This window comes from Penaeus japonicus, unplaced genomic scaffold (genome assembly GCF_977035675.1).
Source record: "Penaeus japonicus unplaced genomic scaffold, GWHDUDI00000001_assembly GWHDUDI00000018, whole genome shotgun sequence".
Lineage (NCBI taxonomy): Eukaryota > Metazoa > Arthropoda > Malacostraca > Decapoda > Penaeidae > Penaeus > Penaeus japonicus.
The window spans coordinates 18,438,869-18,456,368 of NW_028234420.1; the positions used below are offsets into that span (position 1 = coordinate 18,438,869).

The 17,500-nt window shown below is 46.2% G+C and overlaps 1 protein-coding gene across 6 annotated transcripts in view; it reads left to right on the forward strand.

Moving 5' to 3' along the window:
* The window catches only part of GckIII (Germinal centre kinase III), a 95,292-nt gene that overhangs the window by 77,188 nt on the left and 604 nt on the right, over positions 1–17,500 (forward strand). For 3 of the 6 annotated variants that reach the window (XM_086546729.1, XM_086546727.1, XM_043037988.2), the window contains 8 exons: positions 12,378–12,603; positions 13,968–14,132; positions 14,338–14,495; positions 14,757–14,942; positions 15,198–15,340; positions 15,536–15,785; positions 15,964–16,377; positions 16,603–17,500. The exon at positions 16,603–17,500 is cut by the window's right edge and continues 604 nt beyond it. In XM_086546729.1, the coding sequence (XP_086402855.1) occupies positions 12,378–12,603; positions 13,968–14,132; positions 14,338–14,495; positions 14,757–14,942; positions 15,198–15,340; positions 15,536–15,785; positions 15,964–16,377; positions 16,603–16,806 (1,746 nt within the window). In that variant the 3' untranslated portion in view covers positions 16,807–17,500. The remainder of the gene's footprint in view (positions 1–12,377; positions 12,604–13,967; positions 14,133–14,337; positions 14,496–14,756; positions 14,943–15,197; positions 15,341–15,535; positions 15,786–15,963; positions 16,378–16,602) is intronic. The other 3 variants (XM_086546730.1, XM_086546728.1, XM_043037989.2) reach the window with 1 other exon arrangement.

Below are 17,500 nucleotides of genomic sequence, written 5' to 3' on the forward strand. Positions count from 1 at the left end.
GAGCGCTCCGCCTTTGATGGCGCCGAGGGAAACCGCATGGCTTGGATGGGTGGATTGGGATTGGGTGGGATTGGGCGGGACGGAGTGAGGAAATCGGGGGGGGAAAGGGGGTGGGAGGGGGGTTATATGCGGGCGTTTTCCTCCTGGTCTCTTTTATGGGTTGTTATTTTTTTCTACTTATTTCCTTTTTTGGGGGGATATCCGTCTTCGCCTTCTTTTTCTCTTCTTCCTCCGTTTTTTACTTTCTTCCTCTTCATCCATCTATTTCTTTTCTTCTCCTCCTTTGTCATCGTCATCATCTTCCTTCTTCTCTTGCATCTTTACCTTCATCTTCTTTTTCTACTTCTTCTTCTTCTTCAATACTTCTCTGTTTCCTTCTTCTTAGCCTTTATCATATCCTTTCTCATCTTCTCCTTTCTCAAATTCTTCTTCCTCTTCCTCCTCCTCCACCTCTTCTTCCTCTTCCTCTTCCTCCTGTTCTTCCTCTTCATCTTCCGCCTTCCGTTGTCTTTATGCTGGCGTTGAATCCGAGCCCTATTAAAAGAGAGCCAGGGGTCCGCTGTTGTCCCGAGGGCCGAGTGACGGTGACGGGGATGCCACAAGGAGAGAGCCGAGGGAGGAAAGGAGGAAGGAAGGAAAGATGCTGGTCCTTCGTCGCGGCGCTCGGAAGGACGCGGAGCATGGAACGGTTATTTATTTAGTTATTTATTTATTCATTCTATGGGTGTTTGTTGATGTTGCTTTTATTTTATTATTATTATTGTTGTTGTTGTGCTTGTGCTTGTTGGCATCATTATCATAATCATCATTTTATCATCTTTATTATTTCTAATGGTTTTTATCTTCTCCTGGGAAGGGAAACGTCAACGTGAAGAATAATTGCGTTACTTTTACGCGAAGGTTGCGCGACTGCCAGTCACTCGCTCTCCCGATGGGCGACCGCAGCGGCACCGCAGCCGGACTCTCGTAAGCGCTCTCGGCCGGAGTAACCACGACCTGTTGGAAGAGAGGGAAGAGAGAGGGAGAGACGGAGGCACAGAGATACAGATAGAGAGATAGAGATAGAGAGATACAGACAGGGAGATAGAGATAGAGAGGAAGAGGAAGAAAAGGGGGAAGGGGAAGGGGAAGGGGGAAGCACTCTATAGATCCGAGGGTTTAGGGGAGATCTGGAGGGGAGAGGAGGGGGAGGTGGGTGATGGGTGAATAGTGAAGGAAGGGGCAGAGGGTATGGATTGCAAGCGAAGAGGATGGATAAGGTGCCGTGCAGGATCTTGCATGTTGAAAAGCGGACCCGCGGCGAGGTGGGCGTACTAATGAGGGCGTCCGTCCGGCAGGAGATCCGCCGCCCACCCGCCCATCGTCTCGGGGTCCTCGTCTACTGTGGGTGGGTTTCTCTGGCTTTGTTTGTTGTCTTGTCGAGTTGGTAGGATTTGTGGCCATTCGAATTTTTTTTCTCTCTCTCTCTCTCTCTCTCTCTCTCTCTCTCTCTCTCTCTCTCTCTCTCTCTCTCTCTCTCTCTCTCTCTCTCTCTCTCTCTCTCTCTCTCTCTCTCTCTTTCTGTCTTTCTTTTCTTTTATTATTATTTTTTCTACTCTGTGTATGTATGTCATGCGTGGCAAGGCAGGCGATGGAGGCACGGCGTGACAGCCTGTTTGTAGGTGAGCTTCGACCGCAAAACGGCAATTGACGGCAGAGGAAAACCCACAGCGGCCGTTTTACGTCCGCCGTGCGTCGAACGCTTTGACTCGTCGCGGCGCGACGCGTCGTCGGCGAAGGCGAAGGGGTGACGAAACTGATTTTACGCTGGAGAGGTTTTAGCGTTTTTCCTTTTTCATATGCAGTGTCGAGAATTTTTTGTCGTTGTCTAGTGAGAATTGCTTTTCAACACACGCGCGCGCACACACACACACACACACACACACACACACACACACACACACACACACACACACACACACACACACACACACACACACACAATTTCCTCTCCTATTTCGACCACCGTATATCACCTAGAGGTTGAATCCGACGCACCTAACTCTTATTACACAGAGGACTTTGCGTGCGTGACAGTGTGTTGCTAAAATGCGAAGGTTGGTGATGCTGACAAAGATTAGGGCGAGGGGCTAAGTGGTCCGGCTTTTGCAGGTGGCCTTAGCGAAGGGTGGGGGAGAGGGGGAGGGGAGGAGTTGGGGGAAAGGTGTGGGTGGGGGGTTAGGGGCGATAGACGTGATAGACGGCTTGCGAAACCCTTGGATGTGGAGTTTTTTTTTATACTGAATGGGTCTTGCCTTTGGAGGTGGGACGGTAGATATTTAGGTTCATGTTTATGCTATGTTTCGGTTGTTTGTTTATTTGTTTGGGGATTCATTGAGCGGGATGGAAATTAGGAGGAGGAGGGTGAGGGGGCGCGCTTCCATGGGAAGACAGCGAGGTGGAGAACGGAGAAAATAAGGAGGAGACGAAGAAGAAAGAGAAGGAGAAGGAGAAGGAGATCAAGGGGGACGGAAACGGAGACGGGGATTATTGACGTAACACGGAGGTCGATGGCGACAGAGGTGATGGCGGCGGCCTCGGGCTACGGGTGACGACACGACTTCCTCGCTGATTTTTGGAGACTGCCGAGAGGGGAGGGGGAGGGAGTGGGAAGGAGGGGAAGAAAAAAAAGGAGAGGGAAGGAGGGGAGGGAGGAAAGAGAGAAAGGGAGAGGGGCCGAGAAGGAGGGAAGGGAAAGGAAACATGGATTGATGGATTGAATGGATGGTTAGAAAGAAGGAAAGAAGAGGGTAAAGTCAGGATGAAAGTAATGAAGGAAGGGAAGGGAAGCAAAGCGAAAAGTAGGGGAAGAGATATGGGGAGTGGAAGCGGGAGGGGGAGGGGGAGGGGGAGGGGGAGGCATCGACTGCTTTTACGGCTCAGTGTCTCGTAGCGGGAAAGAGGGAGGGAGGTAAGAAGGGAGGACGGGTGCTTGGCGGGACCTCGTGGCGGTAATGCTACATAATTAGACTTACCGCGCCTCGACTCACGCTTGCTTGCTTGCTTGCTTGCGGGCCCACTCGCCGAGTAGTCTTTACTATCCTCGCTTTGTTTCTTTCTGATTTATTCTCCCTTTTTTTTCCTCGCGTTCTTCTCCTGGTCTCGGTACCCGTGGGAAGCACAACGCAACGAAGGGAAAGGCAGGAAAGCATACGCATAGGCATAGCCGTGTTTTGTCTGGCTTTTCCTTTCGTTGTTTTAGCTACGATCTGTCCAAACTGAATCTTTTCAGTCGCGATTTTGTGTGTGCAATCTGTCCAATATGATTCTTTTCATTTGTGAATTTTTGTGTGCAGTCTGTCGGACATGAATCTTTTCGTGTGCAATCTGTTCACCATATATCCTTCACACATGGAAAGCATGAGTGACGGGGAGGGTGGTATAGCCAAGGTCTGTGTTGTCGTGCAAATAATAAGGGTTGTGATAAGGGTTGAAATGATAGTAATGGACACGATAGCGCTAGTAATGACGGTGATAGTAGTAGTAACAGTAATAGCATAAGGAGTAGTAATAGTAACGATAACGACAATGATATTGTTAATAATTATTGATATTGATAATGAACATAATAAAAATAATGATTATAATATTAATGTTCATAAAGATAAGAATAATGATGATAACAATGATAGTGGTAGAAGGCAAAAGAGAAAGAAGGAAACTGTGGCAATATTGCAGGGGGGAAAGTGGTAGGATTTCTCAAAAAATTCCCCCTCCCCCCTCACCCCCCAGAGGTGTGGGGTTACGATATCTTGAGGGAATATTACTTCAAAGTCCTGTCAGTTTCGGAGACGCATTATTCTTGTCCGTGTGCCCGTTGGTGGGTGAGGAGTTGTCTGTGTATGTGTGTGTGTGTGTGTGACCTGCCAAGGCCTCGGCCATATCTCGCTGACCTTTATTAATAATGTTTTTTTCTTATCTTTCCAGGTGGGTGTGGCGATACGGTGGAGACGGGTGGAGTAGAGACGCGGTCAGGTAGTGGTGGGCAGAGTGGGATCACCCCCATTCTTTCTTTCTCTCTCTCTCTCTCTCTCTCTCTCTCTCTCTCTCTCTCTCTCTCTCTCTCTCTCTCTCTCTCTCTCTCTCTCTCTCTCTCTCTCTCCCCCCCTCCTCCTCTCTCTCTCCCCTCCCTCCCTCCCCCCCCCTCCTCCCTCCTCTCCCTCCCTCTCTCTCCCTCCTCTCTCCCTCTCTCCCTCTCTCCCTCTCTCCCTCTCTCTCCCTCTCCCTCCCCCCTACCCTCCTTCTCCCTGCCTCCCTCCCTCCGTCTCTCCCTCCTTCCCCTCTATCTATCTACCTTTCTATTTCTATGTTATCTCTTTTTTCTCGCTCTTTCTCTTCTCATTTTTTTCTTAAAAGAAACATTACTGAAATCACAATCCTCACCACCAAAAATTACATATAAGTTTAGCCATGTATTCCAGGTGCAAGTTATGTTTCAAGGCAGACGATGCTTTTCTTTTTCTTTCCGCTTCCTCTTTTGTCGGTTTATCTGTACGTCTCCATTTATACATACCTATATACAAGTACGTAAGGGTCTGTCGTGTCCAGATGTTCACGCACACGAACATCCATGTGTTTTGTGTGTGTGTATGTGTATGTATGTATATATGTGTGTGTGTGTGTGTGTGTGTGTGTGTGTGTGTGTGTGTGTGTGTGTGTGTGTGTGTGTGTGTGTGTGTGTGTGTGTGTGTGTGTGTTTTACCCTTTTTTTGTGTGTATGAGTGTGTGCCAATGCGCAAGCCAAATACGAGGGTGACACTGTGCCGTGATATAGTGCGTATTTAGAGCTACCTTCACCACTACCTCCCTCCCTCCCTCCTCCCCTCCCGCTACCTCTACCTTTACCTTTACCCAACATTATTACAACTCCCCCCATCCCCTCTCCCCCTTCCCTTTTCCCACCGTACCACACCCACAACCCCCACCCCCTCGCCCTCACCCCCTCGCCCTCACCCCCTCGCCTTTTTCTGCGTGACCTTCAGGGGTCACTGGGGCACAAGAACAGCACGTCTTGCAAAGGTCGGCCAGGATTCGGGGCTCTCGCTACGGGCGCACGGGGGTTGGGGGAGGGGGAGTGGGGGTGTTTGGGGGAAGAAAGGGGGGTGGGGCGAGGGATGGCATAGGAAGGAGGAGGAGATGTGGTGAAGGAGAGGAGGGAATGAGGGATAGGAATGGGAAAGCGAGAGGGAGAGAGGGAAGGGGGGGTGAGGTGGAAGGGGTAGGTGGGGAGAGGAAAATGGGTAGTGGGAGTAGCAAGGAGGGAGAGAAGGAAGAGGAAATGAGTTGGAAAAGTCTGGAGGTGAAGTGATAAGAAGGAATAGAGAGAGAGAGAGAGAGAGAGAGAGAGAGAGAGAGAGAGAGAGAGAGAGAGAGAGAGTGAGTGAGTGAGTGAGTGGTACATGTATGTATGTGTATCTCTCTCTCTCTCTCTCTCTCTCTCTCTCTCTCTCTCTCTCTCTCTCTCTCTCTCTCTCTATATATATATTTATATATATATTTTTATATATATATATATTTATATATATATACACACACATATACACACACACACACACACACACACACACACACACACACACACACACACACACACACACACACACACACACACACACACACACACACACACACACACACACACACATACATACATACATACACATACATATACATATACATATACATATACATATACATATACATATACATATACATATACATATACATATATATATATATATATATATATATATATATATATATATATATATATATATATATATATATAGAAAGAGAAAATAGAGAGAGAGAAAGAGTAGAGAGAGAGAGACAGAGACAGAGACAGAGACAGAGATAGAGAGAGAGAGAGAGAGAGAGAGAGAGACAGAGACAGAGACAGAGACAGAGACAGAGACAGAAAAGCGAGAAGCGAGTTCCGTGGAATGACAGGGCGCCGAGCGAGACCTCCAGCTAGGCCGAGTGAAAGGCTGGAGCGGAAGGGAATGGCGTGTCATAGAAGGACGGGAAGCCACTCGATTTTTTTTTCCTTCTTCTTCTTCTCTCTTTTAAAGAATCAAAGTTCATTTCGCGAGCGATCTCATTTCTGGCTCTTGCGGCGAATCGGCGAAGGTGTGGATGTCCAGGGGAGTGAGGGACTGATTTGGGGGCGGTTGGATAGAATAGCGGGTTGTTTGGGTATGGGTATGGGTATGGGCATGGGCATGGGCTGGAACGTATTGACAGGTGCTATGCGGTGTGCTGGGGCGTGCGAAGGGGTTCAGTGGGTTGGTTCTACGAGGTCCATGGGGTGGGTATTTTGAGATTGAGAGAGAGAGATAATGGGGGGGGGGGTGAGAGATTCGGAGGCTTAGACTGCGAGACTTGAGGGATTGTTAATGTATGCGCGCGCGTGTGCTGTGTAGAGCGCCCGGCGAGAGCACCGGTTTTGAAAGTTGGTTGATCGGCGCAGCGTGTTTGCGTACCGTCGCGTCGCTCGCCTCTCGCCTCTCGCAAGGCCCATTGAGACGGCGCAACAGTTACTCTTGGGAATCTGGGCCACTCACCTTCTCTCCTTCCCTCCCTCTCACCCTCCCTACTCCCCTCCCCATCTTACCGTACCATACCCCATACCCTTGCCCCTTCCCTCCCTCCCTCTCGTCTCGGGGTACGCACTCCCTCTCTTCCCCCTTCGCTACGTCGCCGTCCGCCGCTCTTAAGTCTCGGAGAAGCCACTTTGAAAGTTGTTGTTTTTTCTTTCTTTCGTTCGTGCCGTCCGCTAGTTCGGCCTCTGTGCGCTTTTGTAATTTTCTCTACCTAATCATACATGTGTTATCGTAGGCAGACACTGCGACCTTGTGCCTTTGGAGTAATGGCCGAATGAGTTTTCTTTTCGTTTTTTTCTCGTTTTTTTTCTCGGACAATGTAAATAATGATTCGGATAATCGGGAGGAGTGAAAGGATGATTTCACCGCTGTTATCCCGTTGCTCGCTAGCCCTTGATTGCAGACTGAATGAAGCCTTCCCTTAGTCATTTCCCTCGGAAAATTAGGCTAAACTCTTTTTTTTTCTTTTCCCTTTTTTTATACGAATGGTTTGGCAGCGAGCGATGTCAGAAAATAATGAGGGATGCGGTTGGTTGGTTCGCTGAAGATGGATTGATAGCGCCTTGGTTAATTCGCTGAGCCCGGAAGATGGATGGATAAGCGGCCCGGCGTTCTCGTTGCTTGCAAGTTTTGTTGTTTGTGAGCATCGTTTGTCTTCCGCCGACTGGTAGTAGATGATTGATAGATAGGTGATGCGGAGAGCGCCTTGAACTCCGTGGAATAGGTCTAAGGAGGTCTGAAGTTTCACGACGATGCGAATTCAATCTCGCTCCATTCAGTCCGAGCTTTTAGACCCGTTTTGCCCCCGGAGTTTGGATTCATCTCCGCTCGGAAGTCCCAGCAGCATTTCGGTGCTGCTGGTTTCCTTAATGGTAGTTGTGGTAGGTAGTGTAGTGGTGTGTGGTACGTAGTGGTATGGGATGAGGTACGTAGTGGTATGGGATGTGGTACGTAGTGGTGTGGGATGTGGTATGTAATGGTATGGGATGTGGTATGTAATGGTATGGGATGTATTGATGTAGTGGTGAGGGATGTGGCACGTAGTGGTATGGAATGTGGTACGTAGTGGTATGGGATGAGGTAGGTTGTGATATGGATTTTGATAGAGGTAGTGGTATGGGTTTTCACTGACAGGCTTCCCTAATGCAATTGGTCGCCTTTATCTCAAGGGAACCAGTTTTTTTTGTGTGATGCAACCAACATAGCCCGTCCTTGGAGCCAAAAGGGCTTCGTGCGTAAAGAGTGATTGGAAAGGTCAGGCGCTGTGGGCACTCAGCGTTCTGGGATTTGGAAATACATACTCGCATACTCACACTCATTCTCATTCTCATTCTCATTCTCACACTAACACTCACACTCACGCTCACATTGGCACACTCGCACAAGCGCACACACTAGCGGACACACAGACGAAAACACACAGACACACACACACACACACACACACACACACACACACACACACACACACACACACACACACACACACACACACACACACACACACACACACACACACACACACACACACACACACACACACACACACACACACACACACACACACACACACACACACACACACACACACACACACACACACATACACATACATACATTTTCTCACATAAGAAATTACTCACGATATATGATCAAGTTAATTGTTTAACCACCCGTCTTTGCGTTGAGATTTAGAAAAGAATATCGACCTGAGACTTTTTGCAGGTGGTAGGAGAGTAAGTTTTGTAAAATAGGACGGAAGTTTTTCATCGACTATGGATCAGCTTTACATCTTTTGCAAGTGATAGGGATGTTCTTGGGCCGAAGTTTTTTTTTCGTCGACCACCTTCTGAACATTTTCAAAAAAAGTAAATAGATAATAACCAGAAAAAAGTAATGATTAGATTGATAGACAGATTCAAGAAAAAAGAGTGTAAGAGGTCTGGAATGTTCGTGTTTTTGTGAGGCAAGTGCCGATTTCTTTTTTCCATGGACATCGTGATGCGTGACCGCGAAACGTGATCTTCGGAAATTAGCATGCAGCGGATCGGCATAGTGTTCGGGCACAAGATCAGTGCCAACAGGTCATCCCGACGTAAAGACACGGCAGTGGCTGTGATCTATTTGAAAATCCGCATTTTTTTTTCTTCTTTTTCTTCTTATTCTTCGTCTTCTTATTCTTCTTATTCTTCTTATTCTTCTTATTCTTCTTATTCTTCTTATTCTTCTTATTCTTATTCTTATTCTTATTCTTATTCGGAAATTCGGTAGCACGTAATACAAATGAATGATTTATAACGCAACGAGAAAGTTCGCATGCAGGCAGTCCTCGAGTAGTCTCCAATACGCAATTATATACATACGAACGCCCTCCGCTTCCTCCGCAGTGCAGCTCGTGAATCGGTAAGCACGACCCACGCACGGCAGGCTGAGGCATCAACACCCGTCCATCTTCGGTTGCAATGGCACTGTTGAGATGATGCGGTGTTGCATGCTCTGCTCGTCCGCTGTTGCCGAAACGGGGATGCGGAACCGGGAGTAGTAATCGCTGCATGGCAAAGCTTCCTGCCGTTGTGACTTCGTGTGTGTGTGTTTGTGTGTGTGTGTGTGTGTGTGTGTGCGTGTGTGCGTGTGCTTACGTATGTGTATGTGTGCATTTTTTTTAATGAGCGTGCGCGCGTGTGTGTTTTTGTGTGCGTGCTTGTGTTTGCGTGTGGGGTGGGTGGGGGTGGGGGTGGGATGGAGAGGGAGGGTGCGTGGCCGTCGCGTTACACGTATTCGCGAGTTCTACCCCGAGGCGAGTCGTCCAAGAGAAGAAGAAAAAGAAGTGAGAAAAATCCGTCCTTCACTTCAGCTTAGGACCCCCAGTGGTGACATTATAGGGCTCTCCCACAGGGTGAAAGTAGTCCTCTTTTTCCTTCTATCCCCTCCTCCTCCCCTACTCTTCCTCCCCCCTCCTCCTCCCCCCTCCTCTTCCTTCCCTCCCCTCCCCTTCCCTCCCCTTCCCTTCCCTCCCCTTCCCTTCCCTTCCCTTCCCTTCCCTTCCCTTCCCTTCCCTTCCCTCCCTTCTTTTTTCTCCTTCCTCGCTCCTTCGCGCCGCGTCGCCTCGGCCCGACAGGCGACGTGGCGTGAGTTTGTTGGTGCGCCGAAAAAGACATGCCAGCGTCCGGATTTCCTCTCCCTTTTTCCCGTTGTCTTGCTTTTCCTTCTTTTTTTCTTCTTTTTGTTGAGTTTCGTCCTTGGGTGAGGTAGGAGTCGGCCTTGAGTGAGAAGGTGTTTCTCAGCCTTGAAGTGCGCTCTCTCACACCTCCCCGGTCGAGGAGTCTGAGAAAGTTTTATTTTTGTTGCTGGTGGTGGTGGTGGTGTCTTTGTTATGTGTGCGAGTATATTCTCATTATCGCTGGTCGAATTCCTTGTCTCTTCCCCGACTCTTTTTAAAGTTTATGTAACACAGGCTCTCCTTCTCTCTCTTTCTCTTTCTATTTCTATTTCTTTCTCTTTATTACTCTTGATCTCTCTTTTTTTTTTTACTACCCCACACACCTGATGGGGAGGTCGGAAAGGAAGCAAGGAAGGAGAGACGGAGGGAGTAAGGGAGAGAGGGAAGGAGAGACGGAGGGCGGAGGGCGGAGGGCGGGCGGGGGCTTGGTGTCCGTGCGGGCAAGGAAGTCCGTAAGAGGAGACGTCCTGTGTCCAGTGTCCACCCCTTCCTTCCTCCGGTGCTCCGGGGCGGCGCCCACCCACCTTGTCCTTCCTGACTGCACTCCTTTTTTTCCCCTTTGTCTCTTTCTCTTTTCCTACAATCCCCCCCACCCTATTTCCCCTCTTTCTCTTTCTCATTCTTTAGTCTCCCCTATCTCTTCTCTTCCGTTCCCTTTCTCCCTCCCCTTACTCTTACTATCCCTTCCTTTCTCCTTCCCCTTTTCCGTTTCTCTCTCGCTCTCCCTCTCTCTTTCTCTTTTCCGTTTCTCTCTCGCTCTCCCTCTCTCTTTCTCTTTTCCTTTTCTTTCTTCCTCTTTCTTCCTCTTTCTTCCTCTTTCTTCCTCTTTCTTTCTCCCAACCCAGATTACCCCAGTCATCGGTCGTCTGTCCGACCTCTCGACGTCTGTGCACCCTCTGGGCTGCGTCTCTTTTTCTTGTTATTCATTCATGATTAGCATTCGGCGCGCGTCCCCGCCCGAGCGATCGTGGGCGGCCGGCGGGCGGTCCTTGGGCCCCGCGAGTAAATAATGCTGTCCGTGGCGACCGTAGAAGGGGAGGCCGAGGTCGAGGGGAAAGCAATTCGCGGGGGGGTTGGAGGCGGAGGAAGTGGGTGGGTGGGTGGTGGAGGTGGATGGGCGGAGCGGAGGGTAGCAGATGGTGGATGGAGGGGGGATGGGATAGGGGGATGGGGATGGGGGAGAATAGGGGGGAGGTAAGTGTTGGAGATCCGGAAATCGTGGTGGGCAAGGATAGGAATAAGGGTGGAGGGAAGAGGAGGGGGGGTTTATGTGGAGGGGCAGAGGAGGGGGGTAATGTGAGGGTTGTAAGGTGGGTGGGATGGGGGTGAGGGTTGTGAAGTGGTGGGGGTGGGGGTACGAGGAATCTTACTCTTTCTCTTTCTCTCCAGTGCAAATAGAAAAAGAGTATTTGAGGACAAAGGGATTGCTTTTTGTGTTTTTACGAATGTTTGTTTAATCTTTTTTGTGTATGTGTGTGTGTGTGAGTGAATGACTGAGTGATTGATTGCCGCCATATGTGACCAATCTTTTCCAGTGAGATAGTCGCTTATATTTTGCTTCCCCCTCGAAACTTTCCTTTGTCTCCCCCTGCTGTAAGTCCCTTTTGTATACTGCACCTGTCCATAACTAATATACCTGCAGCCCTGTAACTTTCTTTGACAGTAATTTTACACTTGCTTTCCCTTTGTCTGCCCTTATTTGCCTTTCCCTGATTTATTACCCACAAGTACCCCCTGACCCCCTCCAGCACTTGTTCTTCATATGCATGGTATTTGTCTCCTTGTTGTGTTATGCATGCCTCAGTCCTTGCCCACTTGCATCTGCCTTTTGCCTCTTATATATCTTGCTCTTTCCCCACCAACTCTTCTCCTAACCCTCTGTCTCCTTCCCCCCTCCCCCCCTCTCTCCTGTGTTCTAGGAAATCCCAGTTCTCATCCATATTGAATATTCAGATTTGTATATGTTCTTTGTGTGGGGGCTTATAGCTGTTAGAGTTTTTTTTTTTTTTCCACTGTATGTCCTCCCTCTTCCTTTCTTTTTTACTTATTTTTAACCTGATACCATCAACATGAAAGGTTTACGGTAGTCTAGGGTGACTGCGATGTATAACATTTGCCATAGGCAGTATCTAAGTCAAAGTTCCCATGCATATGTCCTGTCAGAAATATCGGAAAATTTGTTTCCTGGACCATTCTTGTGTCATTTAGAGGGACACCATAAAGATGGCCACAGTTATTAGGGTAATTTGATGTTGGTGATCATATAGAGTGTACATAATTTGATCAGATTTTGTAAAGTATAACATTATTATAGGTTCGTAAAATTTATACCATATGAGATAGAGTGAAACTCTAGTCTCATTTCTTTTCTTGTCCTTTTTATTATTATTATTATTATTATTATTATTATTATTATTATTATTATTATTATTGCACCTGCATTATAATCTATATATTATTTAGCATCTTTCACCTCCTTTCATGTTGCTGATCCATGTCCATTGGTTTCTCGGCAGAAGGTGGACCCGGAGCTGATCTTCACCAAGCAGGAGAGGATCGGCAAGGGCTCCTTCGGCGAGGTTTTCAAGGGTGTGGACAACCGCACGACGCAGGTGGTGGCCATCAAGATCATCGACCTAGAAGAGGCCGAGGATGAAATCGAGGACATCCAGCAGGAAATCATGGTGCTGTCCCAGTGTGACTCCCCATATGTCACCAAGTACTATGGGTCCTACCTTAAAGGTGAGGCATGAGTTTAGGGAATGGGGGGGTGCTGATGGATAGAGTGTTTTTGGTATTGATTGTATTTTTATTGTTATAGTGATTAGGGATTTAAGATTGCATTTGAGTTGTTTTACAAGGTTGCCTAAAATGGTCCAAGGAATTTAAAATGCTCAATTGGGTTAACTTGTAAAAGTTGTAAACAAATAGAGATTTTCCTGGAGTATTTAGTTCATCAAAAACAAGTAGATTTGGTGATGGTGTGAGTGGCGTATATTGTTTTTGTAAATGCTGGTCTCCTAGTCTCCCAAATGACTGGGGTGTTATGCAAGCATGACCTTCTAGGTGTAGTCAGAAATTGCCACATCACTACCTGCGCAATTCATAGTATTGTGTTGGTTTGTTTCTGGTGTGGACTTCCTCTGCATAATGCCATTGGTGTTGCCTTCTGCCTTGTCATGCTATTGGTAGTTTGTTGTAGGATGATTATGCATGTGTCCTAATGCTGTGCTTGATTAGGGGTTGAATTGCAAGGCAGCATGTGCACCAGAGACAAGAGAGTGAGAAAAAAAAATGGAATCAGGAAATCTTGGATGATTATTATTATTTTTTTTTTTAGTATTACATTATGGTTACTTCTTTTACACACTTTCATGAGCAGAGTATGTTGAACTTATATGTTTTTCTTTTATTATTGTTCATAATAACAGTTACAGGGAACGTCAACAGTTTTGTGTGTGATATTTGTATTGAAGTCTTATGAAACAAAAGTGAGACATTTGTATATCAGGCAGAAGTTTTCTCGCAATTGCCTCTTGTCCATGAGGCACTATAATGATACAAATAACAGTAGTAATATTGAGAATGACAAGAATATTTGTACTGGATCAATGATGATAATGAAGTTAGTTACAATGATCATCATCATCATGATGATGATGATGACAGCAATGATGTAGATAGTTCAGTAGTTCAGTAGAAAGAGAGAAAGATAGATACAGAAATACACTTACATATTGAGGTATTTTAATAAGGTGTTGACAGGGAGCTTAGGTAACAGTGCAAATGGAATTTGCATTGTAAGATTTATTGTAATATTTATTCATATAGAGTGAACTTTGGTAGGGTGTAGCTAAGTATGCACGTGCACTGCATGAGATTTTCCTATGCAGCCGAGTATGGCTCACTAACAAGATGCCCCGTGACAGCTGTTGCTTGACCAAATATGTGGTTGACATCCACCCAGAACGGGTCAACAGAAATGTAGATAGAAACAAAATTATCTGACTATTGACAGTATCACATCAGTCAAGGTACACACAGATGTCTGTCTACCTAGCTCCTATGTTAACTATGTTTACTAAAGCCCTCCCATCACCCCACAGGAACAAAACTATGGATCATCATGGAGTACCTTGGAGGGGGGTCCGCCCTGGACCTGATGAAGGCTGGGAGCTTTGAGGAGATGCACATTGCCATCATCCTGAGGGAGGTGCTCAAGGGCCTGGACTACCTACACTCTGAGAGGAAGCTCCACAGGGATATTAAAGGTGTGTGTGTGTATATTTTTTTTAGGTTTAGGTTCATGAGGATTTTCAGGTAATTTGAATTGACAGAACTTTTATTTTTGAGATGACTTAAGCTTTTTTATTAATAGATTGAATGCAATAATACAATTATTTTTGAAATTAGATTTAATCAATTCATATGAAATGAATACATAATCATAAAAAATACCACTCTCTCACTTAACAGCGGCAAACGTGTTGCTAAGCGAAATGGGAGATGTGAAGCTTGCTGACTTCGGTGTGGCAGGCCAGTTGACCAACACAACAAGCAAAAGAAACACGTTCGTAGGGACGCCCTTCTGGATGGCTCCTGAGGTCATCAAACAGTCCGCGTACGACTCCAAGGTAAGGCGAAGGTGTTGGTTTTCTTGTTCCGAACTTTTCTTTTAGTCTTGATTAATGTTTTTAATTTGTGATTTTTGGTTCTTCTTCTTCTTCTTCTTCTTCTTCTTCTTCTGTTGTTATGTGTATTCTCATTTTTTTTCTTGTATGTGTTTTAAGCATTCAAGAGGTATATACACTAACACTTAAAGAATAAAACTAAAAAGAAAAAAAATAACAATAAAGATCATGTACATCCTCCAACCTCCCCCTCTTCCCCCACAGGCAGACATATGGTCTCTAGGCATCACGGCCATAGAGTTGGCGAAGGGGGAGCCACCCAACAGTGACCTCCACCCCATGCGAGTCCTCTTCCTCATCCCGAAGAATAACCCACCGCAACTCACAGGGAACTACAGCAAGCCTTTCAAAGACTTCGTGGAATCGTGTTTGAATAAGGATCCTGAGAACGTGAGTTTGGGTTGGGGTGTCTTGGTGTTTGTGTGTGTTTTTTGCCTTTTGAGGAGAGGATTTGTTTATTTGTTTGTTTGTTTGTTTTATAAGTGGATATATTTTTGTATCTGGAAATCTGGAACAAGAACATTATTTGTAGTTGAGAGTAATGATGTTTAATGATTTCTTTCTTTATTTGTTGTTACTATTATTATGTTTGTTATTTCTAATTATACCTTTGATATTTATATTGTTATTATTTTGTCTTTGCAGAGACCAACAGCCAAAGAATTACTGAAGTATCCATTTATTCGGAAGGCTAAGAAGAATTCGTACCTAATGGACCTGATTGACAGATATAAGTCATACAGGAAAAACTGCATAGATACTGACACAGACTCCGACCAGTCAGACTCGTAAGTAATAATTTGTGGCTTCATTGTCTCTAGTTCTAGAGTTTGATAGGAGGAGGTAAATATTTTAAGGAAGTAGAGACTGCAGTAGTCTTTTTTTTTCATGTTTATATATGTTTAAATCATAGGGGATCATGAAAATCCCAAGCAGTAGGATGAATTTGATGTGGATTTCAACCTTGCCAACCTCTCTTCCAGGGAGGACAGTCGGCAGGAGAGTGACGTGGAGGACCCCGCATGGATCATGACGGTGAAAGGGCATCCAGGTGGCCTCTCCCCCACAAACATACAGGAGGTCCTACCCAGTAGCAACACGTCTTCTCCGCTCTCCTCAGAACCTCCACCCCCCTACAACAGTGTGGCTGCATCGTCTCTGTCTTCCCTCTCTCACTCTCCTCCCAAGGAGAACAATGGGGTCCTGTACAGAGGAGAAAAGACGTCATCTCCGGTAGGTTTCTATATGTGCTATAATGATTTTGTGGTTTGGAGAATTTGTTGTAATTTCATGATTATCGTGTTATCTACTAAAGGCTTTTATTGATATTAATTATATTAGAATGATATATATATATTTTTTCTCTTTTGCACTGTTAATTAACATGTCCTTGATTCAACATTTCCTACAGACTCGTCCAACTTCAGTGGCACCCCCACCACCCAATGAAAACGAAAAGCGAAGAGAGGCTCGCCTGTCTGAACACCGAACGTCCAGAGATATGGATCTATCTCCTCGGTCGAATGAAACCCACACCAATGGAGATGACCGGCGCATCTCAAGGGAAATGACTGACATGAGAATTGACCATGAGGACCATAGGAACGACATCAGTGACCGTCCAGACAGAAATGAGTATAATGAGAGGAATGAACGGCGTCACTCCCGTGAGGCACACCACCCCAGAGACAACAGGTCAAGCATAGGCGACATCAGGCGGCCAGACCACCGTGTGCCCACTTCACACCCACAGTCACCAAGAGCCACGTCCCCACTGCCCACGTCCAACACGCTGGTCGATGTGGTACTGCCACTTATGTCAGAGGTAGGACCTGTTAATGTCTTACATGCTGGTCACTCTTTCTAATTTTGTATTTATCATCTCTGTCATATGGTTCATGTAATATTATGTTGTTAATTGGATAGATGTATTACACATACTTTTTGTCATTACAAAAATACCTCAGAATGGATATATGCTACAAATGCAACTATGAGATTTATCCTTCAGCAAATGCGCAAGTTTTAATGTCACCAATAAATATTTCAGCTTCAGCGACGCCACCGGCACTCTAGCAGAAGTGTAGACCCGCACCGCACAGATGCCATCGAGGAGCTCAAATCGGCCTTTGAGACAGCCGAGCGGTCCAACCCGGGGGTAACGGACGCCTTCATCAGGGACCTCTTCTCCAAGCTAGTTCCCAACATGACCGAGACCAAGATAAGGCAAGCTCACGACAATCTGACCCGGTGAAGCCAGGGCGGGAATATTATGTAGGAAGACCACATGATGAACCCCCCCCTCTCCCCCAGTACTTGTTGCTTGTTGGTGATACTTAACTTTTCATGTGGTGTGGAAACAGCTGGAAGATGCAGATAGTTATGACCAATTTGATGTGACTGGAAAATTTGAACATGCAGTAGGAGGAGCAGGAGGAGGAGAGGAAAAAAAAAAAAAAAGAAGAAGAAAAAAAGGAAAAAGAATAGAAAAACACGGAGGGAATGAGATTTCAAAAAGAAGTCTCGACCCTTCTCTTAAGTCTCTCTTTTTTTTTATGCTCAGTGTCAGTAGGTTCTTTTTATTTTCCTTTTTTCTTTTCTTTTTTTTTTTTTTCTTTTTGCTCCCTCTACCACAGTGAACATTTGTGTGCTGAGGCGTGCTTGGGTGCCCGGGGGAGTGTTGGAAAGACAGCGGAAGGAGTGGCGACTGTGGAGCGTGGGAATGTGACGCGAGTGAAGGGAAGTGGACACTGCCCTTGGAATAGGTCGGGGGTTGTTTGGCAGGGACAACTTCAGTTCTTTTTAGTTTGGTGAACTTTTATTTGATGTCCTTAGTTTTGAAAGAAAAAAAATTGAATTGGAAAATAAGAATCCGTACATACATACAAAATCTGCAAGATGATTCAGAGATCTCCAGTGTCAACGGAGAAGCTGTTCCATACAGTAAC